The sequence below is a fragment of the Platalea leucorodia genome (genome assembly GCF_965183815.1).
Source record: "Platalea leucorodia genome assembly, chromosome: 3".
Lineage (NCBI taxonomy): Eukaryota > Metazoa > Chordata > Aves > Pelecaniformes > Threskiornithidae > Platalea > Platalea leucorodia.
The window spans coordinates 4,375,587-4,400,857 of NC_138825.1; the positions used below are offsets into that span (position 1 = coordinate 4,375,587).

At 38.3% G+C, this 25,271-nt stretch overlaps 1 protein-coding gene across 2 annotated transcripts; it reads left to right on the forward strand.

The window, feature by feature from the left end:
- The first annotated feature begins 344 nt into the window (after window positions 1–344).
- SANBR (SANT and BTB domain regulator of CSR) lies at window positions 345–25,071 on the forward strand. Of its 2 annotated transcripts, XM_082305429.1 has the most exons (22): window positions 345–462; window positions 3,725–3,890; window positions 5,810–5,996; window positions 9,330–9,423; window positions 10,482–10,720; window positions 11,585–11,643; window positions 12,449–12,609; window positions 13,493–13,579; window positions 13,694–13,804; window positions 15,820–15,943; window positions 16,136–16,288; window positions 16,531–16,676; window positions 17,052–17,151; window positions 18,247–18,279; window positions 19,856–19,955; window positions 20,932–21,026; window positions 21,141–21,169; window positions 21,267–21,340; window positions 22,409–22,497; window positions 22,867–22,958; window positions 23,849–24,049; window positions 24,994–25,071. In XM_082305429.1, the coding sequence occupies exons 2-21, from the start codon at window positions 3,741–3,743 to the stop codon at window positions 23,883–23,885; spliced, it is 2,160 nt and encodes a 719-aa protein (XP_082161555.1). In that variant the 5' UTR covers window positions 345–462; window positions 3,725–3,740; the 3' UTR covers window positions 23,886–24,049; window positions 24,994–25,071. The 2 variants fall into 2 exon arrangements, with proteins under 2 accessions (XP_082161555.1, XP_082161556.1); XM_082305430.1 differs by lacking the exons at window positions 345–462; window positions 5,810–5,996 and having other exon boundaries at window positions 3,815–3,890.
- Window positions 25,072–25,271: the final 200 nt, after the last annotated feature.

The window sequence follows — 25,271 nt, forward strand, 5'->3', positions numbered from 1 at the left end:
CCCATCCTATTGGCTGTCCCCGGCGGGAGGGGGCGGGGTCTCATCACCCGCCCGGCGCCGATTGGCGGCTGCCGCCCCCCTCGCGGCGCTCCCCGCCCGTGCGCTCCCCCGCCCCGGGAGGGTGGGGCCGGGCGGCGCCGGCGTGTGAGGGCGCCCGTCTCCCGCGCTTGGGGCACGGCGGGTGGGGACGGGGGCGGCCCGCGGGTCCCGCCGCGCCGAGCAGCCCCGGGGTGGCTCCGCCGAGGTCCTCAGCGGGAGTGGCCGTGCCGGGCAGCGCCCGGGCTCCGCGCCGCCGGCTCCGCTCCCTCAGGCGCCCGGCGCGGCGCTCGTCACCTCAGGGAGCGGCGCCGCCGTCCCGCTGCCTGCCCCGGCGGCCGTTGCGCCTCCAGGAGAAGCCGTTGCCCCGTCCCGCCGCGCCGCTTTGCCCCGCGTCCGCCGACCCCTCGCCTGGGAGCCCGCCAGGTAACCCCTGCCCTCCCGGCAGCGCCGGGTTTGCCTTCGCTCCCCGGCCCCTCCGCGCCTCTGACCGGGGACGGGGCCCTGGCAGCTGCGGGGGCTCCTCCGTCGGAGGGGACTGAGGTGGTGGCCGAGGTCCCCGCGGCTGAGGGCGGGTCCCGCCAGGGCGGTGTTGCCTGAGGTAGCTGGTTGCACTTGCAGGCTCTTGCTCCCAAAACTGGGATCAGTTTTTTATTTTTTTTATTGAAATACCTTCTTTTGATGTTTATTTTGACTAGTACGTGGGCAAATACAGTCAAAGTTGCTGTTGTTTCTCCTCCCCCCCATTCTGCACCATCACTTTGTTGCATTTAAGTGTTCTGCATGAAACCTCATGCCCATCCCACCATCTTTACCTTCCTGCAGGTTATGCACGTGCAAGGGGATAGTAATTCTTCATTTTTAGACTGATTCTTTGCTTTAAATTAAAAAATCAGTTTTAAATGAGGCGGTGCGTTTCTGAAATGTAAACCAACTTCCTGCATAATGAATTAACTCTTTATTTAAATCGTATCAGTTTTATGAAATGTTAAAGTGTTGGGAATCTTTTGCACCACTTAATTTAGAATTCTAAATATTAATTTTAATAAAAAAATCCTATTGTCATGTATCTTTCTGTATTGTGCATGTGAAATGAGTTGGTCAGAATTAAACAATTCTGAAACTTTCTTTTTCTAGTTTCCATAGTTGAGGAATGGGTTAACTTGCGCTTTACTTGGAGTAACAAACTGTAGAGAATCTGTAGAAGTTGTTTTCTCTCTCTTAACAATATGATTTAATACAGGCTTTATGTTGCTCTTCTCATGGAGTGCATCGTTCTCGCATGAGACAGAATCTTGCGTGTGTCTTTATGCTTCTGACAGGATTTCCTAAAGGACAAAAAGGCAAATGTTAAATATCATGTATAAAGCCACAAAGAGGAGCCCTGTGCTCTTTCCAGAATAGCAATAACAAGGCTTAACTTCTGTATGCTTGTAATGAAGTATGTGCCTTCATTTATCTTTGCAGAAATAAGCATGTATGAAACTGTATTTTAATATACAGAATAAGCAAATAAAAAATATTTGAGAGACAAAGGCTTAATCCTCTCTGAGCGCGTCATTACGATTTAGAGAACCTGTCATCCCTTCATGGTCGGGTTGCTTCATGGTCCACAGTGCTGATGCGTACGTAAACTTGTTACCAGCAAAGTACGCAACCTTTTTTCCTTTAAATTATAGACTCTAACTATTGCAAAATAACTGCTTTTCTTTCTTTGATTACCCAGTATAATGATATAGAACTAGTCCGTAAAATGGTGATTTATGCAATACTCATATTGCTAGTAATTTTACTTTCATTAAGCGTATTTTATGGCTCAAGACCAGAGGATTCTAATACTCCATCGTTTACTTATCTCATTCAAACATGTTTTTAAACAAGCTGCTACACGTGTACAAGGTAGTACAAGAAGTCAGCTTCGTGTTTTAGAACCGCTTAGGTTTGCCACTGGTGCTGACCTGTTCTAGCCTGGTTATTTCTTTTATGACAGCAGATATGGTAGACGCTCAGTGGCTTAAATATAATTGATACTGACATCTGCCTGTGCGCTGACAGCGAGAAGTCTCCACCATAGAATTACCACAGTGACACCACTTGATGTACTATCGGGACGAGGGCTAAAGACGTAGTGACTGCAGGGACTGATCTACCTTTACCTCATAGTGGCATCTATCTTAGTTGGAAAATTTGGGCTGGTATTGTCTGTGAAGGACCTTTGTCTTTTAAAACTGGCTATTTGGCATGCTTTACAGTGGATGTCGTTTAGATAGAATTGCTAAAATGGCATGACTTTGTCTATTGGACTTGTCTTCTGTGTTTTGTTTGTGGCTTTTTTTTTTTTTTTTTAAATCTCATTAATATATAAAACCAAAGAATTATCTTGGCGAGTTCTGGGTTTTTTCTTTCTGATGGTTTCATCCAGCTGCTCTTTTGAGAGGGTGGAAGCTTACAGTTACCTGCCATTGTGATTTCTGTTTCTACCAAAAAAACAAACAAAAGAAGTGCTGGAATAGCTTCTAAAGTCAGAAACAAAATCAGTGCTATTTTGTATATTTTAAGCATCTTGTCTTTTAGAAAGGGGGTGATGCAAAAGAAACATCTATGTATAGTATACTTTTAGTAACAAGTGATCAGTTAAATCAGCTACCATCTAAATGTATTGTCTCTGAAATTCTCTATAATCCTTGCTTTATGAGTCAAAATTCTCTATATGACTTTTAAGTTCTGTTATTTTTGTGATCTATTTAAGGTACTTTGGAAAAGGTCCAAAGTGCTTTCAAATATGAGTCCTTACTAAGCTCTTTGGCTGTGCGTTGCTTGAATATGAGAGTCTTGATTAATGCCTGCAGTTTTCTCCTAGCATATACTAAAACAGTACTTTGAACTTTTACTGTGTTCCCTGGTGTTATACATAAAATGCATTTGGAAAAAGAAAAAAAAAAAAAACAAACTAAATATAACACTTTTTTCAATTAGAGGAAATGCTTTTTTTTTTTTTTTTAAGTGTTCACTGCTGTTCTTGTATGCTTTGCTCTGGTGTTCAACTTGAAGCTGAAGAAACAAGTTTTTTTTGGCCCTGATAATCCCAGCTAATCAGGAGTTATGAGTGCCTTAGGATGACTCAAAAGTCAGGTTTTCAGGATGAGGGCTGAAAGACATCCAGGTGTCCTGTTTTCTGGCTCCAGAGTAGTATTGATGGCCCTTAGCTGGGTTGGCTCCTATATAATGGAAGTCAGGTGTGCAAAACAACTAGGCAGAGCAACAGGAGGCTGAAGCTGAGCAGCAGAAAGTTTGGGGGAGCAGACAAGTGTATCTGAGTGTAAGTAAATGTAAATTAAAATGTCCCTCTGTTGCTTAGGCTGTTTATGCTGAGATGGTGGGAGGCCTTTTTTTGCATTGGAGGGATCAGCGGTGTGAATCCCTCCTGGAATCAGACAACTCAAAGGAGTGGTAGGTAGTGCCTGCTGCTTTTGAGTTGGTTTTGGTGTGCTTTGCACCTCTGCTTCTCCCCCCAGGGTTTTGAGGATGCGGATATGAATACGTAAATTTTGTCAAACAAAGCATTAATACTTGACTGTAAGGCCATGGTAAACATTTCCCATAGTAACTTATGGAGTGCTGCAGTTAACATAGATCAAGCTTTAGTAAACCATGCAGTGAGGCTTGCTAATAACGTTTTCTCTTCTAGGCTTAAGAAGCCAAAAATGAGTCGGGGATTTTCAGAAAACAATAACTTTCCGTATGACAACAACCAAATGGTTTTGGATATGATCCTGTGCTCCCTAATTGGTGTTCCTCAGCCTATCAACTGGGACAGCGTGGCAAGGCTAGTTCCAGGATATACATCCAAAGAGGTGAATTTACTCATAAAAGAATTTGTATACTTTAAGCAGTACTTTATGAAGAAGAAAACATCTTTGGGGGAGGGAGGGAAATGGAAGTTAAGGGATATTTCCCCCCCCCCCCCCCGAAGTAATTTATACCTAAAGAATAAAAAATGTTAAATGAGCAGTAGATTGAAAAAAAAATATTTTGTTTTTACAGAACCTGAACACTGAAATTAAGAAATACATTCTGCGTTTTATTTCATTAGAACCGACAGAGAATAAGAACAAAAATTACTGGAAAGTAAAAATTAAAAAATGGAATAAAAAAAAGTTGTTGTGCTAACATATTGCATAGCTAAATTACAAAGCTAAGATTTTCATGGAAAGGAAGGCAGTACCTACTAACCGCATGTAGATTGTAGTATACTTAGTAGCAAACCTGGTAACTTCTTACGCTTGTCCTTACAATTCTCAGGAAGTATGAGTTGCAGATCTCCATTAGGTAGTTAAAAGAGTGCAGTTGCCTCTGGCTTGGGTCCTACAAGATGTGGATTTTTCTTTCTTTGGTTGGAATAGAGTTGGAAGAACCTAGTACCTCCGTATACTTAATCTTTCTGGATTGCTGAATTTCCTGGTGAAGCGCTTACTTTTTTTTTAAATAATAATTTTGAATTTTTCAGTTCTGAGGGGAAGTAAGCTAAAAGAGGAAAATGTCTTTTGCCCTTGTGATTCAGCAAAGCTGAAAAAAACCCAAGCCAACTGTCTTTATTTTCTTGCAAACTTAATCAAATGTGTCAGCTCACATTTATAGCATTGCTATTTGGGCATCACTGTAACCTTGCATTTAGAACATGAAAGTGAATGATAGGGAGTAGAAGCTTCTGCGGAATGTTACTGCCTTTCATGTGCTTGGCGGGGAGGTCTCTGCTGTTTACCTTTCAATTTGCAGACAGTACTGTGGACATTAAGCAAATAAAATAATTATAAAAGCATTGGTGAGCTCTCTCCTCATATTAATTAAGATAATATGATTGGTTAGTACATGTCTGGTTACTCTATTTTAAAAGAACAAAGTGTCTCAAATATGTGGAGTCCCTGTTTAAGGCAACTAAGTAAATGTATACCTGTGCTTTTATGTATCTGTTGTATGTAGTAGACTGGCATCCTTATGAATTTGAGACACTACATTAATATCAGAAGGATGTCGCTGTGTGCACCTCTCCCAAAGGGGCAGGTGGTGTGCATCAGTGTCAGTTAGCTCAATCCAAAACAAATAAATAACACCAGCTGCTGGAATGGAGCCTGACTAGCTGTGTTGCAGGAGGATCACCTGTAGAATTAAGTAGATTTACTTGTATGTGTAAATGATTTGTGTGTAGGATTCTGCTGAACCAAACCTGTGATTGTCATTGTATTGGTACATATCTGTGAAATGGAAAGCCTTTGTAGTTCATCAGAACATGGAATGGGAAGTTAATAGGACCGCAGTGGAAATCACCAGTCCCTTTTGTCCAAATCGGAATGGAAGTCATAATGTAAAAGAATAATAATGATGAACCAATTGCTATAGCTGCTTTTAGTAATATTTGACAATGTTTATGGTAAAAAAGTCCCAAAAGGAGAATTTAAGCTCTCCCCCTAACTTTCCCTTTTGAAGATCAGGCTTAAAATCACAGGGTTTAAGGAAATAAAGGTTGAAACAGGTTCCATCTTATTTTTTTCTCTTTCTGTTAGAGTGTTTAATTATGGTAAATCTTACTTATTTTACTATATATTTGTGTACTTTCCTGATACCACTAACTAAATAGGAAGCATTATAAGTTTAATATCGGTAACTGTTCACATGCAAAAGATATCATGAAATACAATATCCGTCTCAAATTATAGTTATTAAAAATGTACTGAAAGCTACTGCTTCATTGTCCTATCATTTAATCTTGTGACAGTGTGCAAAAAGGTTTGATGAACTAAAAAGCAGTGGAAGTTCACCTGTTGACAACCAGTATAATCCCCTGATGGCCGCTGGTGGGAGTCCTGTGGAAACTTTAGCTACGTACATCAAATCCTCCTTGCTCGATACACAGACAGAGTTTCAGGAGCCTGCTATTGGGCAGGATTCCATTACTATAACTGGTATGTTTTTAGTCATTCTGAAATATATTGGCTTTGATTATAATCAGTATGTGCATGCTTTTCTGTCCTGAGTGGTAAGTCCACCCAGGAGCAGTACTTGTTCATCTTTGAAAAAGAAAGTTAAGTATAAATATAATGCATACATGAAGTCACATTCAGTTAGTTTAGATGAAGAATCAATGTTTGTTTGTGTATTTTTGGTAGCTTGTCCTTCCAAAAGGCATAAATCCTTATGCTTAATCCTCTGTTTAGGGTTTTTGGTGGGGAGAGGAATTGCACTCCTGTTTTGTATCCCCAGTGTTGTACTGTTAAACCTACAGCCGTTTGCAATCACATTAAGCTGTGTTATTAAAATAACTAGAAAGTTTAGTGTAGAAAAGCTGCAGAAAGCTGAGAGGGTGATCCCTTGAGGTCAGACCCTTCTCTCCCAGCAAAAAGCCCTGTGTTTGCTGTGCTGCTCGGTGGCAAGATGGCTGCATAGGAGTTGGAGAGTAGTCTAGCTACTTTTTGATGCAAGACAGTATTGCAATGACATATCTTAGTCAATTATGTGTCCCAGTAATAATTTGGCAGAAGAGGACAGGTCCTAGCAGTTGTATTTCAATCACAGCACAATTAAATATTGTTAAAAGCTCCTTAAGTACTTCTCCTGTAAGAAGTTGTAATTAACTATGCGATAGTTACTCTCTGGTTTTCATTGTAGACTGAGATGTTTCCAGCGCTTTGTAGGACTTGGTAAATGTGTTGCATGACAAATTTGCTTCTGTAGTGAGTAGACAATTTCTGTGTTAAAAATTAAGAAGACGGTGAAGTGTTGAAACAAAATGTTTTCTGTTATGATGTCCTTCACAGTGGTTCAGCTTTCTGGCCACCGTACTCTTTGCAGAAGAAAAACAGCTGTCTGACCTTTGCTGGAGAACAAATAAAATGTTTTTAATGACTCTAATCAAGAGATGATATTTTAAAACTGTATATGGAGTCTCTAGACTCAAAATGCTTCCAGTCAGCTCTCAGTTATGTACTTGTTACATGCATGATGTGGAATAAATGCTTCTTGCAGCTACTTATAAGATTAGTAGCTTCCCAGTAGGCAGTTAACAAGCTAACTCTGCTTATAGAACTCTTTAGACAATTAGTGCATGTTTTCTTTTTAACAGCGTAATACATGTAATAAGTATTACTGCAGTTAAGTACCCTGATGTTTCCTACTACAAGATCCCAGCCTGAGATTTTTCTCTGTTTTCTTTGTGACTTTGGATAAATCATTTTCCCTGTTTAGATGTAATTTGTTGATGTGAAATTAGGATAATTAATCTTTTTTCTCACAGGCTTGTAGTGAACTCACTGTGTTAATATTTGTTGAGGTACTTGTATATTTCAGAATTGGGGATTTGAGAAAAGCCTATTTGTACGTGGGTTTTGTTCAATTAATTATTTCCTGGTGGATTTATTCACATCTGCTTATTGTTAGGATCAAGAATTTTGGGCCCGTTTGGATTTGTTTGTAGACATGAGTAACAGCAAGAAAAAGCAATCAGACCAAATTCATTTTGAGCTGCTTTCTGGTTTTGGCTGAGTTATAAAAGCTCATTTATTACTTGCTAATTATAAGGCAAACTGCTGTTAAGTCCCTCCCAATGCCTGTTATGGCAGTAAACAAGCATATAGGATAGCCTTTTACCCAAAGTATTTCTTACTAACTTTCAGAAGTCAAACATTCTATAAGCTTTGGGGGGAAGGGGAAAAAAATCGGTAGGAAGGAATGTATGGTGAAGTTCAGCCATCCCCATTAATTTGGCTGTGATGCATATTCTTGTCAGCATTATTTCCTTTTCTTTAATAAATAACTTCACTGTGTTCAAAACAAACTTCTTAATATTTGCAGACAGAACTCTTCCATGTCATTTTTTTCCACAGGCCCTTTCTTTAAAATACCTTACCTTGCATTTGAAATCTAGGACTCCCACCTTGGCTGTTTTAATGCTAGCACGGGTCGTCCGCCTGCAGTGGAATGGCTGCCCTGAACACTGTGGCTGACCCCAGCCCCTTCCAGGGTTTTACTAGGGTCTGTCTAGTAAATCTTCCCCTTTTATTAACTGTGTTCCCTCTATATGGCCTCCCTGAGGCTGAACTGTGCAAGGCCTTAGGCTGTATCTTTGGAGAAAGTTTTGTTTCTTCTGCCTCTGGTGTGATAACTTTGCTTTCCTGGAGGCCATAACTGCTCTGTTCTGAACTGTATAGAGCTTCCAGATAATTTTTGGTGTCAGTCTGCTATAGTGATATAGCCATAAGATGAAGAGGGCTATCTTAGTCTTCTTCAGAAGAGTACAGCCTCTTACATTACTCAAGAGGGAGCAGATGCTTCTGGAACTCTTTTTCCGAGAAATCTGAGAGCAGGGAGTAATCATGGAAAACCATGACCTTATGGGTTTTCACTAGTGGAAGACAGATATGTGCCCTTCCGTTATTTAAAAACGATAATGATCTTTCTGACTTATAAGCAAGATTATCGAAGTTTCGGATTGCAGCAATCCATTCATCACAGTCAGAAATGTTATTCGATGTCTGAATGCTGGGGTTGTCTTAACCCTTGACCCAGAACGGGCTGGATTTGGTGACCAGACCTCCTGGACTTCACTAGGTTTTGTGTCCAGGTTCCACTGCTTGTGGTGCATTTGTGAAGGTAACCTATTCGGATTAGAGCGCAGCTGTCCTTTATTCCTGGAATAAACTACATGATGTAGTTCTAGGACTAAGTGAATTTGATGGCCTGCTGTCTTTGAGCATTGTTTTATACGATCTGCTACTTTAAGCCATGTGTTTGAGAAACTTGGCAAAAACACATTTTAAGAACTTCTGTGCTTCTGTTTGGAAGCAACTTATTTCCAGAGCTAACAAATTATGAATAAGGAGCGGAGTTAGTCTCAAGTTGTTATATCCTGGCAGCAAAGCTTCCTGAAAACAGAAGTTTTGATGTGACAGAGTCTTAAGACCCGCATCCCACAAAGCAGACAAGGAGTGGATTGCATTCCCAGAAGGAAATGCTGAAGACTCTGCATGAATCTTAGCGCTCTGTATCGAGACAGGACCAATCTGGGTTTGCAGCCAAGTCTCTGGGCAGCCCAGCAACGGTGCTGATCTGAGTTTCCAGCGCATGGCATTCAGAGCTGGAGTTTGGATTATCCAGTAGCCCTCATGGTAGCACAGAGTTATTGCTAGTTCTGTAACGTTGCTTCACTCAGACAGCTGTACTTCAGTTGTGTTTCCAAGATGCTAAAGAGCAAAAGGCCAGGCATTTTTGTTCTAATGCAGCCTTTTTTCCTTACATTTAAGGAAGGCCCAGCACAACTGCCACAAGGAATTGTTCTTCAGAATCTGAGAAAGGTCCTGTGCATAAAGGTGGAGAAAGCGCTGATGAAAGCCAGGGGTAAGAAGATCTTTGTATGTTTGTTATCTAGGGCATTACAGAACTGACAGAAAGATGTCTAAATTGCTCATACTTTTCTGCCATCACAAAGAAAACAGCTGGGAACATCCTAATAAATACTGTAAGAGATTTTGCAAACCTTAGATTGCTACAGAAATACTAGGAGTTGGTTTGAGAATTTCTTATGTGCAAGAGGGATAGTTTGTTTATGAATCTGTCCATAGCGTTTCTCTGAGTGATTGATCACTGCCGTGGGGAGAATGGGAAATGTAACCTGATTTTAAAAAGGAATGAAACAAGATTGATGCTCAATAACATTTAAAAAAAAAATACATTCTGTGAACATAGATTTGTCCTGTGTAAAAGTGAGAAAAGAAAGCCATAAATGAAAAGTGCAAATGAAAAAATTTACTACGAATTTAAATAGCCATGCACATCACTGTTTTCCATGCTATACAAGTGCACATAGAATAATGTGGGTTTTTTGCAGCCTAAGCGTAACCATCTTTCTGTGGAGATGGCCTTTACTGATTCTAGCTTTGACGTTTTCTTAAGAAATAGTCATTTTAATATACAAGAGACAGTTCTAATTTCCGCAGATGGATATAGCTATTGTATGCTGTTATTATCCTTGGTGCCTCGGTAAGTTAGGCATACGTATCTGCCTATTTTTTCAAGAAAATAAAAAAAGGGAGAACAAGTAAGTTCTTTATGTAATTCAGGTAGGATCCCATAACAAACTGGAGACAAAATTGGGGACTGGAGCTAGAAGTTTTCTTTTTTCAGTCCCTTAACCGTTAAATCTCGCTGATTACGTGTCGGAGGATATGCATTTGTGTTCTTCACTTGACAATACTATCTGACAATAGTTTCTATTAAATTGCAGTTATTAACTATAAAGGCAAACTATTGTTTTCCTGCTGTTAATAAAAACCTGTTAGTGACATCAGTGTTGCAGTGTGTGATCCAGATTTGGAGATGAGATCTTGTTGATCGGGTTTGGTGTTCTAATTGGCTTACGGTCCTAATTTGGGTTTGTGGCTTGTTTTCTTTTTGAGGCCAAATATGGTGATCCACGTGTGCGATGAAGCTAAAAACCTCAAAGAAGATTTTGTTTGTCCTCGAGACCTTTTGATTTCGGAAATGAAGTACTTTGCTGAATATCTGTCAGTGGATGCCCAGCGCTGGGAAGAGGTGGACATTTCAGTGCACTGTGATGTTCACATCTTTGACTGGTTGATAAGATATGTTAAAAGGAACACTAAAGATTCTGAAGCTAATGAAATGCCCACTTTAGGTAAAAGAAAGTGTCTAGATCATTTGTTGTAGGTTCATTATGTTCTGTACTAATGGAAGATGAATGGTTTTGCTACAGTTCAGCCCCAGTCTCTTTGTTTCCGACTGTTGCATTGAAGCTTGTCATTTGTTAGAAAATGGTTACGACAGGGATCCTCTGCTCATTGTAACGGATGTCTCTGACTTGTCAACACCAACAGTTCTGAGGAAACATCCTGATAGCTGAAGCAGTGAAAAAGGTCTAATGCATTTTGGGATCTGGTGTTTTTAATTAAGATTCTACTGTACAAGAACACAGCAGTAGTTTTGAAATACTGGTGATTGTTGGGTTTTGTTTTGTTTCCCCTTTGCTCCCCATCAGTACAATTGCAATATTTTCTAAAATTTCAATGCAATCTGGTACAATGGTAGAATAACTTTTGCCTTTATGAATTTGAGGCAAGTTATTAATTTTTTATGAGCTGTCACTACCATTTTTTAAAAATATAAACAAACTAAGAGAATAGAGTTATAACTTGCAATGCAAAGGTTATGTGAAGCAAAATCTCAGCTGGGTATGATGGCTACAGATGGAAGTTAATCTTGTGTAATTGTTTAGTCATTGTATCCCTGTGAAGCCACCTTTTCCAGTTTTTATAAATTCCGCTTTGTTAGAGTTGTACTCTGGCCACCTAAATGATAAACCGAAACTTTGTTTCTTAAAATGGAAAATGCTCTACAGGTTGGAAGATGGAATGACAGGTTGATTGGTAAAATAATACTTAAAACAGATACTAAATATGCAGAGGGAGGGGTGTGATGTGAAATTATGGAAAGAATTCATGTAAAAAAACCCCAAACAACCTTTTTTTTTGTTGCCTTTTAGAACCATCAAATGTCATATCAATTCTTATTTCTTCTGAGTTTTTGAAGATGGATTCATTAGTAAGTATTAAGTAAGAAAGATTCTCTGCCATAAGGGCACAGTTAATTACCAGGTGTCTAACAGCTCATTTATAATGCTTTGGCTGTTACATAAACAGATGATGCAATGAGAACGTTTTGAGATTTTTACCACCTTTCTTATTCAATGCAGTATTCTACTATTTGCAGAATCTCAGTGCAAGAAAACTTACAGAATAAGTTATTTCTAAATGTGATAGTGGGATCTTGGATTCTGATGACTGATCTAGAGTAACATCAGTATCTGACTTCGGCTAGGTTTTATTAAAAAAGATTATTAAATCAATGAATACCTTTGGTTTATATCCTTTTTACACAAACGACACTTCTGCAGTTTAGGATCTGGTTCTCCAGCTCTGTATAAGTAATGTCTACTGACTTGTTGCTTAACATGTTTGTCAGAAGTTCTGTCGTTGGAGTGACCCACAATTAAATACACAGTAAACATAGCTGTTTAATTTGAGATCCAGGCAATCCTATGTATAACGTGTACTGTGGTTCTCTTTTTACAAGCAATCGGAAGGTACCACTTGTTGAAGATGAAACATTTGTGGAGTTGTTTTCTGGTCTGTAGAAACCTTTTGGAGGAGAACACAAACTAACTCAAGAGTCATGTTAATTCAGAGTCTCCTATAGACAAATCTGAGACTTTTTTAAATTGAACTGAAATAGTTTTCCAAAACACCACACTTTTAAAAATAAAAATCTTGAAGCAATTAGTAAATCTTTTGAGATAGCTTTGTCTAGAATTCCTTAACATTATTTTTAACGTTTCTGTTTTTCCTAGGTAGAAAAATGCATTCATTATTGTCACAAAAATATGAATGCTATTGTAGCCACGCCATGTAACATGAATTGTATCAATGCTAATCTTGTCACGCACATTGCCGATCTCTTCACGCACAATGAAGTGGAAGAGTTGAAGGACAAAAGGGACAAATTTAAGAGGTAACTTTTTGCCCTGTAATACACTACTGAAGTGCTGTCGGGCTTTTGGATCATTTTTCAGAACAGCTAAGACACTGGGGGGTTTGAAGTGATGTATGTACAATTTATATTCTCATATCATGTATCTTTAACAGAATATCATGAAGTGACTTAAGAATTTTATATTAAAATTGTGAGCAAAAGGAAAGAGCTTTTTATAGGAAACGAGCAAAAGGAAAGGCTACGCTAGGGGTGTGACGTGGACAAGTTATTAATGAGTTCTCTTGTGGGAGCCAGGATTAGAGTGAGGAACCTCTTATGCAATGACATGCTTATAATTCGTAGAGAATGGTTTGGCTTCAGCATCCTGTGAACACTGATGTTCGGACATAGAATTTAGGATGACTGGAAGGCTGAATAGTTGTGAGGGAATACTATTTCATACATAAGGACTCCAGCTTCGTCAGTATCAAGATAAAGGCCAATTATTGGAGAGCAGAGTGACAGACAAGCAAGGTGAAAGTAAGAAAGGATCTTAATCAGTAGGGATGAAGACATTTTCACTTTAACTCTAAAAGTTAAGTGTAATTTCACAGAAGTATTCATTAATAAAAGGTCTTTTTGTCAATGTAGAAGCTGGCAGTTTACATTGGCAAACAAAGAAAGTAATAGAGGAAAAAAATTAAGGGATTTCTTTCCTCACATCTGTGTAAAAATAAGAGGTGACCAGGTCAGGAACCAGTTAACCAAACAGAATAGTTTAAAGGAAAATCCCATTAAAAGCTAGATTCTGAAAGAAATATGGTGACTTTGCATACCATCAGAATATTATTGTTAGTCTTACTATACATAAAACAGTTTTCAGTTTTTTCTAATGGATAAGCTGTGTTGCTGTCATTAATAGTAAACTTTTCTGCAAGAAGATTGAGAGACTGTTTGATCCAGAGTACCCAAATCCAGATTCCCGAGGAAATGCAGCAACATTATACAGGTATGGTCTTTTTTTATTACTACAGTTGCAGGGACAAGTCCCTGTGTTTTGAAGTCCTGCTCTTACTCCAGTACTTCTTTTTTTTTTTTTTTATTTTTTCTTCTTTAAATCTAGGTGTTGTTTATGTAAAAAGATGCTAACTAAAGAAACTGAAAGAAGAATTCCTTGTGTCCCAGGAAAAATCAACATTGATCAACATGGGAATATTGTCTATGTTCATATAAGGTAGTGAATATATATATATTAAAAATATTTCTTCAACTATATGATTTTGGGCGATTTAAAAAAAATACTACGTTTAGCGATTATCAGATACTCACATTGCAAAATGAAGTCATAGATATGCGAAGAGCAGTTTGAAACATCTCAACTTCTTATACCTAGCCAAAAGGAAAAAAAAAAAAGGGTGATTATGATGATGTACTTCTGAAATTCATTCAGCAGTGCTGCTGCTGAATGGAAACGGAAGAACTACAGCCACAATTACTGGGAGGGCTATTTTGGGTTGTACTGGCTTAAATAGAAAATACTCAGCTAATTCTTTCATCAAAGGGTTTTAGGATAAACGTGTAGTTGATGACAAATTAAATTAAAGGCTGCATTTCTACAGGATTTGTTATTGAATGGTAGATCCACCTCTGCCAGCAAAGAAATGCTGAGGAGTATTTTCTAGACTGACTTTATACTGTCAAACCAAATACTCAACCTGCTTAAAGGCTACAATAAATAAACTTTGCCAGTTGTTTTTCCGTTCTAAAGTATTTGTCAGAGGAGCTTCCAGGACCTATTCTGCGTGTATGCCTTATTCATTTGGCACAAATGTGTAATTCAATTCTGTCTGTTTGATCCATGTTTATGAACAGCTGGATTCTCTTCTTAATGAAGATCAGACTGTGATCAGCTGCAGTTCCCTCCCTCCCCACATGCCCCCTTTAAGGAAGATGGTGGGAAACTAATAACAGGAGACCTTTCTCATCAGATGTATTTCGTTCAGAACAACCAAAACACAGTTCAGTGTCAGCTCCCAAGGCAACACGTGTTGTTATCTCCCACCAATAATTCCAAGGTGTGGATTAAGTTCTGCCCCACGGTCTAAATAGAACCGAATATTGCGACCCTGTCCTGACCTATTAGGATCATTGGTGATTAGCCACGTAAAATTAATTAATTGTATTACTTCACTTAAGCTGACTGTATGTAGCTGCTATGCAATTCCTAGCATATAAATGTGCAGTGTTTTAAAGTTACCCAGAGGATTAGTTAGGTTCTAATTATTTGCCTTGTGGTACTTGTGACTGCTTTTCTAAACAGAATCCATTTACCGTTCCTTAGGCGAAGTGATGCTGTGGCCACTAATGAGTTCAGGCTTATGAGCTAATACAAGCCTATCTTTAATGACTTAAAAATAGGTTTATATTTATTGGTCCTCTAGTGGTGCCTAGACCTAACTTCCTGATGGAAGTACTGCTCACTCTAGTCTAGATTAGACGTCTATAGAATAAAAAATTATTTTTTTCAGGCCAGGGCTTAAAATTGTGAGAAAACAATATCTTCTTTTTCTGAAGATAACGTGCACCAGTGCAGGTTGTGTATTCTCTTTTGAATTCTAAAGAGGTGTATGTCACTTTGTCACTAGGAAGGAGCAAAGGCTGTATTTTTAAGGCCAGAAGTCTCAGATTCATCAAAAAGACATGGTCTTATATTTTCGAACTTGAATTCTTAACTGAGTAATTGCTGTTGCGTTGCAGATACATAGAAACATCTTACGCTGGCTTTTAAAAGAAATGAAATGGAATGGCAGTACTTCACTTCTGTTGCACAACATATTACTTAAAAGACAGAAAACTGCAATACGACTGAACTTGTTTGCATGTGCATGTTTTGATTTCTTCTAGTCTGTGTATTGGGTTTTCCTCTGCTTTACGGTTCTCCTGATTTCCAAAAGCCTTGATATTTATCATAGCTTATAAATTTGCAGTGGATGGAACTTGAGATGAATCAGGCTGTAATTCTTTGTTATTGGTAAGTTTAGGATGTTCTGAAAGAATATAGGCTCTTCTGTCATAGTCTGAATTTAATAATCATTGTCCCACGTTGTATCCTTCCTGTTCTAAACTGGCCTGTAGGCTTTTCACCAGTGGAACATGTGTTGTTCTGCTCCTTCTCCACCTCACCTTTCTGGTGGCAGGATCAAAAGAGAGTCATGACTCTTTATGCAACCTGACCTTTGGCTTTTTCAGAGACAAAACCTGGGAAGTCCACGAGTACTTAATTGGCCTTCATGAGGAATTGAAATCTTGGCGGGATGTTTACTGGCGTCTTTGGGGGACTGTCAATTGGTTGACCTGCTCAAGATGTAACCATGTTAGTATTTTCACTTTCACTTGTTTGTCTGTAGATGGCTTGTTGTGGGTGACTTTTGGGGGGTGAGGCAAGGATTAAAGCAGTTTGGAAAATAGGTGGCAATAAAGCTTGGTAGATGTTTTTTATAGTGCAAAATTTTGACGTCCATAGGTAATCTCATCTCTCATTATCTCTCTCTTTACTCTAATGTAGTCTTTCCTGTGTACTGAATTCTCCCATTGCCAGTACCATTCGCAGCCCGTTCTCTATCCAGGTGTAGCAAGCGCTCTGGGCTCGACTGGGACAGGAGTATATCCCTGTTGTAACCAAAAAGTACTTCGATTTGATCCTACAACCCTCCCAAAGGTACTTCGATACTAGCTCACTTTTAAAAGAGCATAGCGCATGGCGGGGGCGGCGGGGGGTGACAGTGTGTTATGAAAATAGATCTTTTCCAAAATAAGGATTGTAAATTGTTGCAGTGTCCCAAGGCAGGCTAGGACCTTGGGACAGAAAAGTTTAAAAGTTGAACTTTTGTTATTGTACTTACTGAAATCAGTTCTTGCCTTTAACTTAAGTATTTGATCTTGTGTGTATATGTATCGCAGGGCTGCAAAGTGAGGGATCACGTGGTTGATTTACCTTCAGGAAATGAAGATGGGGATGCTTTGGCATCTCAGACTACTAAAATATTGAATGATCTGCTCCATCATAGAGATGTTATTGTTGTTCCTTTTGCTAAGGATGAGAATAGGTAAGAACATTGTATTGTGTTACTGAAATAACTTAGCCTTCAACACTTAACAGATGTGCACATTGCATTTGATTTCTCTCCCATTTTAAAATGTGTGACATAGGCCTTTTGAAAGGTAACTTATTTTTTTATTGTTTAGTTGGAAATTGGGAAGAGAAGAACAAGTACTTTTTCCTTTTATATTTCAAGCAGACATTTAGTCATTCAACCCCCGTAAGCATTCACTCCTGTCTTTATATTTTAATGGATTGTTATCAAAATATTCTGTGGCTGGCTTGGAGGTCTGTCTTCTCTTGGTACGTGATGAGTAAAGAGAGACTGATTCTAAAGTTATGAAATAGAAAAATTCATTTTCGTTTCACTTTTCTCTTTAAGTGATTCTGGTATTGGGCTCTGTGATGAAAAAGGCATTGAATGTGATGTGCTTGTAGAACCAAATACGCCGTGGGGTCCCAAAACTGGAGAAATCAATGCTGTGAGTGACTGCTAATGTTTCCCCCCCCTTCTTTCTGATAATGAAGATTCTTACAAGGGTACTTTGAAGAATTCATTACGCAACTTTTAATAAAGACAAAAACCCTATGTTGTTGGATGAAGAAGCGCACTGCTGAGCATGGCAGGATCGCATAGGCTAGCATAGGTACAAAATATCTGGTTGGTGAAAAGGCAAAACTTTCACCGTGTCTGCTGGAAATATTCCCATTCTTAAACTGATGATATTTAAGGATCCAGTCATAGTTTAAAATACATCATGTGACAAATATTTATATAATTGCTGCCTTCATTTTGTCTGCTGATGTATCTGGGTATGTCCACGTGACTTTTGCAAGCCCATAAATGAAGAACAGTAACTTGGATTGTGGCATTTTGGGGTTTGTTGTTGTTGTTGTTGTTTTCTGGTTTTGGGGTGTTTTTTTGTTTGTTCCTCCCCCCCCGCCAAAGATGTGGAAGATTTTACTTTCCCGAACTATGATGCATGTATGTTACTATGTGTATGTCAGGTCAACAGAGATACTTTCTAAGCCAAGTTTAAGAGGACTGTTTATAATACTACCTCCGGTTTAAAGAGAGCTTTCATGCAAAGATACATTTTTGAAGTTCTGCACCCATTGTAGAACTTTGGGTACTCAACGATCCTGATGGCAGCGTGATGCTGCTGAATCCATGAGAATTTCAAACAGACTGTCAGAAGCTCTCCCACAACCAATGCGGGAAGCTATTAAATTCAAACTCCGTAACAATCTGGTACATAACTGCCCCACCCCGTCCTGGACTGCTTTTTTTGATTAAAATCAGCTGTAAATATTTGTAGTGCTAAGGTTAGTCCAATTAAAACATGATTATGAATTCACTGCATTTAATTGATTAGTAGTTCACAGCCTGTTTGCACGCTTAGTCATTCCACCAACGTTTCTAGTTCAAGATGAGAGGTAAGCCTTCTAGGCGTTACCAGTGTAGATTGCTGTACTATAAAATGCCACTCTATTTTTAGAATTACACTCACTTTTTTTTTTCTTCTCATTATTATTAGTTCTTTAACTTATATGCCTTTCTCTTTTTGTGATTACAGTTTCTTTCTCTGAAGAACTGGACTTTACAGCTGGTTAGTAAAATATTTTGTTCATAACTTTAAATATTTGCTCTTCTGCACTGACATATCAAGCTTTGATTTTTGTCTTATTTTCTAACTAATTTGGAGGAAAATGGTTTTTTTCTTACTCTTGCATTAATTTGGAGGTTACAGTATAGCAACAGTTTTTACAAGAAAGTATGAAGTATGTGTGAAGCACTACTTTGGCTTGAATAAACATTAAAAATTCCTTTTAAATGTTTTTATAAATGACAACAATGACCAGCAATGCATGCATCAGTTCTTAATAGTTTATTAGGCTGACAGAAATGTAAATAATCAAAACCAGAGTTTTTGAGTGTCTCTTTGGTTTGTCTGAGATGCTTCATGTCGTCTTTATGCTGCTGCTTCGTTGCAAAAAGCTTTTGTCAGCATTGAGGACCTCGTCAAACGCAGAGGATGGGGAGTCGTTCTTCCAGCAGCATAGGATGTCACATGATTTACTGTTGTTTTTTTTAATGTAAATGCTAGAGAGCAGCAGTTTACTTCTGTCACTCTTGATGATTTGTGGTGGAGTCTGATGTTCCTAGCGTCCTGTAGTAAGACTGTTCCTGTTGCAAACTTTTTGAACTTGCAGTCCATTTTGGGCTTCGTCATTTCTCATGGATTGCTAGGTGCTCATTATCCCTTACTTCAAAAGATATATGTGTATTCAAACAATATAAACATCACGTTCCTTAATATTTTCATTATCCTATGCTGATCAGTTAGGAACTATTCACTGCGACCCCACCTATTGCAACATTGGAGCCAGTGGTTTATGATGTACAGGAGATAGAAGGGGAAAAAAATTTAGGTATTAGGGTGAGTTCACAAAAAAAAGCCAACCAGATATGCCAGGCCAACTTGCACTAAATTATTAATGCAGTTAGCCCTGGTGTACCGAATCTATGTGTATTTGTAGTGCACTGCAATATGCACGCTTTGTAGTATTTAATTAGTGAGTATCTTGGCAATTTCAGGCTGTTTGCAAGATGCAGCAAGCTTCAATAGAGCCGTAAGTAAACTTGTAGATTCCTGTATTCTATCATTATGTGGCTAGCTCACATTGCTACCATAATGTGAATTTTCTTATTAATTAGAAAAATAATATAGCCAGCAATACATTGGATACTGAACACTAAATCATACAATGATATATGCTGGAAGGGATCTCTCGTGGTCATCTTATATATTTCCTCCCACTCTCAAAGCAGGGCCAACTTCTAAGTTAGATTCCACTTCAAAGCTGTATCACTTGCTCAGGGTCATAGACAGTCAAATATCTGAAGATCCGAGATTCTATGGCCTCTCTGGGCAACCTCTTATAATGTTTGACCCCTTGGAAGAGACGTAAATCAAAATATTTATCAAAACATCCTAAGCAAAGAGTTGAAATTACTTTTTCAACATTTCAGAATTGTGTTCTCAGCCCTACCTGTGCACACAGTTACGTCACTAAGATACGGAGCTAGATTTGAAGACAACCCCTTCAGGACAGGTTTTATGTATCATTTAATAAGAACTAAGCCTCACTTACAATCTGTGGCACTCTTCTCCTCTTGATTAGAAACAGCAGTCATTGTTATCGGAAGAAGAGGAGTATACCACTGGCTCAGAGGTCACTGAGGATGAAGTGGGCGATGAAGAAGAAGTCTGCAGGAAACCAGGTACAAGTCTCTACAGTCATCCTCCCTGGAATTTAGAGATAGGGATTCAAGGCAGCAGAATTCTTCTGTAAGCAAATAAAAAATAACGTTACTTGAATTTTATTTCTAGTTTTTCTGTGTTTAGATACAAACTACCCCTCTGCTCAGTGTCATCAAAAAAATCACTGGCAAACGAGGAAAGCTGCAACTATTGATGTCTGAGATGTCCTCAAAGTTGATCAAGGGTGTATTTTGCAGGAAAGACTATCAAATTACTTTAATGAAGTTTCTTGTAGATAAGTGTTGGAAGAAAAGGCAGTAGCTGCACGACTATATTTTTTTGCGTGCTTTTTTTTTTCCCCCAGAATATTTTTCTGATTATATAGTGAAATGACTAGTGAGCCTGGCTAGAATTGTGTCTGCATAGAAGATAAGCTCTATATGATCTAAAAAGATTTGATTTTTTTTTTTTTCTTTTAAATAAGATAAGGGGTTTAGGAACATGGAAAGCCAAAAAGCAGCTTCCGCTTTCCACCCTAGTAACGAGCTATTTGAGCAGAGGCAGTTCTTTGTTCTTTTTATCTTGACTCAAAGGGATCGGAGTTCACCAGTACATTTAAAAAAAAATTTTTGAATGAAAATTTTTGTAGTTTGACTTTAAACTTGTTTAATCTGATATCACTCAGAGCTTGTTGATTTAATTAATATGGTCAAAGATGTAGCTTGTATGTGCACTTGCTTTTAATTCTACAACAGAAAACTTGTGCAGTTACATGTAACCCCTCTGCGTTTTCAATATGTATTTGAGTTCCTGTATGTGTGTAATAGAAAAGCGTTTGAGTAATCTGTGTGTATTAGCATGCCTTCAACACTAACAAAGGGAAAATAGCCCGTTCATTTAGTCTCTTTGTAAAGGAATAAAGGGAAAAAATTCTTTTGTAGCTGTGCAGAAATTCCAAATGTCTGTGATGGTGTTAGTAGATATTTCTTCAATTAGCAGGGAGAAAAGAGAAATTAAAGAAATCCTATAAGCACCCAAAGAAAGTGGTTTCTTCACCTAGTGTTCAGAAAAAGGAGAAGCCATCTGACAAGGTAAAAGCAGAGCTGTGAAGCCAGCCTCTCTGGTTGGGTTGAATGATGTGGAATTCTCTTAAGTTTGGGACTTGATCTTAAAATGTACTTAACGTGGTTTTCTTTCTTTGATAGTCAAGTTCCCGAGATGCATCTCCATTCATGTAAGTGATTTTCAAAGTCTTTGAGAAGATACTGTAGTATATCCCTTTTTGTAAACTGTTACTGGTAACATTGTGTGCATCTTTCTTTTCTAACCAGTGTGAGTATGCAGCAGAACAAATGGGATGCCTCCAGGTCACTAAGATTCAACCAAGATGCTCAAAGAGAAGATGGTCCGTTCTTGCATGAGTTTAGCTTTCATAAAGTTAATATTATGCAAAGAAAATTATTCTTTAATATAGGAAATGGCTAATTTCCTAAAATAGAGCTATTTAGAAACCTTTAGGTTGAATTTAAACTCTGATATATCAATGGGGTTTTTGTGTGGTTGTTTTTTGGGTTGGTTTTTTTTTTTTTAACAGTTCTTCCTCATTTGGAAGAGAACAGATTTCAACTAGGCTAATTGATAGTAATCAGCTGTATCCAAACCACACAGCAACCTCGGACTCTTCCAAACTGTACAAAAATATTCATACAGCTAGGATCTCCTGCTGAAAATGTTACTTTAGGATTTGATTGGCATTTATTAGCAATCTTATCTATTCTACAGGAGAAAAAAAGTTTGTGGTAGGAAAATGGAAATAAAATCCACCATATAAAACTATACATTGTAGTCCTGCACGCAGATTGAAAAGTGAATAGGCAGCATTGGGTCTGCTGCCTTGGAAGATATTGGAAAGGAGTTCAAAGTTTGCAGGAGAAAAAGAAAAAATGCATTATAAGTGTATGTTAGCGTGGTTTGTGTTCTTTATTTGGAATGTCAGCACATAGCCTATAGAGATTATAGTTGTGTTACCTGATGGCTGTATAAGTATGCAAATAAATTGTCCTGCATCCCTGTGCCATTTGTTGTCCGTGCAGATAAACAGAGATAAACATTCACTTCTCTTTCCCAGTCTTTCTGACTAAAAATATTCAGAATTGTATTCGTTTGTTCCACCTTTTGTCCTCTCCTGAGATTCTTGTGCGGTTTTGCTGTTTTGAAAAGCTCTGCCTCAAAACCATCCCCATAGATTTTGATCTCAGTGTAATGCCTCAGGCTGATTCTGATATCTGCCAAGAACACTGCTGAAGCTACAGTATGCATTAGGATCTTGGTTGTTCAAGAGTTTTATATGAGCTGAAAAGAAAGCTAATTTTACAAATAGAATATCACTAAAGTGTGCGTCTAATTCTTCTCTCTTTGTTTTCAGTAGCAGGAAAAACCTCTTGTTCTAAATATTTTTTCTTATTTCTGACAGATCAGAGAAGAATGTCTGAGATTACGGGGCACTTAATAAAAATGAGACTGGGAGACCTTGATCGAGTCAAGTCAAAAGACAGCAAAGAAGTAAGGCTTGTCCTGTCTCAATGTAGTGTTTACAGAATTGAAGTGAGCCTTGGTAACAATGTGTAACGCAAATGAAAATACCGTCTAGTCAATACTTAAGCTAAAGAACTGAATTTTATTAATCTTCATTCTGTTCCAAGCATGATTTTTTGGGGAAAATAGTTTAAAATAATATTTAAAGTTCACTGCCTTTAAAAACTGGGCACGGAAAACAGAATGGGTTTAAAAGGCTTCAGTATTGTGATAATGAAACAAAGTGTACCGTAGATTCTGCAGAATATTAGTGATTTTAATGAAAAGTCACTGATTTAAATTGGAATAATGTCAAAAAGTGATTTTTTTTTTTTTTTTCTTCCCTCTGGATTCCAGTATGCAGGAGGCATTTATTCTAGACTCGAAGCTCAGATAAAGGCCTCAGCGCAGGTCAGTGCACGACAAAACAATGCTGAGAAGAATGCCAGGTAAGATTTTTAAACTAAAAGGAAAAAGCAGAACATGGATTTCAGGTGGGGGTGTGTGTAAAGACAAACATGCCTTGTTTCATACGCTTTTTTTGAATCAGCATTCCTTCCAGCAGGTTAACCATATATGGCGTGAAAGCATCCTTTGTCAAATTAAACTAGAGCTAAGAGAATGAAACTCTTGTACCCATGCTGGAAGAACTGTTTTATAGTTTCTATGTTGGAAGGTTAACTGCTGCTCCAGTATAATTTTTTGAGAAATTACAGGTAACTGGAAAAGTGTTAGCCAAGATTCTTTAGCCTATTCTTTGGCTTCCTTTCAAAAACAAAACCAAACACCACCCCACACTAAAAACCTACGTTACTGCATATTGATCTGCTACACCTTAAATGGATGAAACAAGAATGAACTGAGAAGCTGGCACACTGTGTGCAGTTGCAGAGCCTAGCGCTGGTCATAATCTGGCCAGCAGGTGAGCATCTTGAGCTGAAGCTTGTAGTGGAGATGCTGATAAACTTCTGAGGGCTGCCCTGGAAGCTTCAAATATGTTGTCACACGAGTTTCTCACAGGTCTTATTTCTGTCCAAAAAAAAATGCATGTGACTTTCTTTCTGTAGAATTAGTGATTTCAAAGGAAGATATTTGACATCACAGTTCTTTCAGCTGTGTAAATTTGTATGAACATGTAGTTTGTGGGTACAGGTATCCTGGCAGAAACACAATTTTGTCAATAATGGCTCTTGAGAGAGGTTGTTTTTTTTTTTTTTTTTTTTTCCCTCTTCTCTCAGGAGACACTTTAATTTCAAACAAATACTCTACTAGAGAGCTGACTGGACAATAATTCTAGCAGTAATAATGTGTATATGCTTCTTATGTGTTCTTAATCCAGGTCAAAATCCCGTTTTGGTCAAGGCCGTCCAACATAAGGACTCCTGAAAAAACTTTAGCTAGAATACATTACTGCTTCCTGAAACTGTACCGCACTCTGACGTACGGAGAATGCACACCTCTGAAAGCTTTCCAGTGACTTATTTATTACTTTAAGCCTTGTAAATTATTTTGTGCGATAAATGAATGCAAATCCAATAAGGTCTGTACTTATTTTAATTGTAAATAAATTTCTTAAATTTAAATTTATTTGCTTTTTTAGGCTATTGTGTTAAGTTGCATAGAAAATATTTTATAAATCTACCAAGTTAAATTATTAGACTAACTTTATTTATGGGGGAAGACATAAATCTGCCTTTTAGTATGCTAGAAATACTGAAAAGGAAAAAGCAAGACTACTGAATTCTGAGTACAGGCAGCAGCATTAACACAAGTCGCCTAGAGTATTTATATTGTGTAGTATTTGACGGTACGTTTTAGGTCAGTCCTCTGGGGATTTGCATTTGAAGTCTGTGACAATACCTGTGACTTAGACTAGTTTAAGCAAAGTTTTCATGCAGTTCTGAGGCTTCCGTCTGTATATCACATAACTCCCATTCGTGTGAAGGTGGGTAGCAGGTAGAGACTAGACCTCCAAAGATTATATAGATGCCATGATGATGCAGTATCGCATCTTGCACGTGAAACGCTTGCTTTACTTGTATGTGAAATTAATACTCATTCCTATTCCATATCTGACTCCTCTTGCACAATACAGTGTTTTCTTCCCTTCTAATATCCAGACTTTAGGATGCAAAGCAATTCTGTCTCTTAATGATGCTATGCCACTGGATTTCTGAGCAGATATATACTATTAATTCTGCATCTTTCAATAGAGATGAATCATTACCAAGATTTGTGCATGTAGATCTTTTGGGTCTAGTTTCTTTCTGAAACCTGCCTGAATAATACTGTTTAGAAGTCAGATGCACTTTCAAGTTCTGTATTTGGAGCAATAGAATACAAGTTTGTCTACATGTAAAATCCAGGGCTACCAAAATGAAATAACTTGCCTAGAAAATACGTTGCATATTAGTAAAGAAAATGGCAATAATGGCAATAATAATGGCTGAATTCAAGTAAACATATTCTGACTTTTTGAAACAGGTGGAAAGAGCGCTCAGGGAAAGCTTATTCCAGGCCACGGCTGTACAATAAATTGTGAGTTTGGAATTAAGTCAGCAAGATCCTGGGTGGGAGGGCGGGGTGGGGTAAGGAGAGGGAGATCGTTGTTTAAATGCACTCTTCTCTCCATTCAGGCCTTTTTTGTTTGTCTTGTTTCTTGAGGATTTTCAATAGGCATTAGAAGACTAGGATAGCAATACTTGAAAATACTGCTTTCAAGGTGGAAGATTTTTACTGAAACAATTAAAAATGAATGTTGT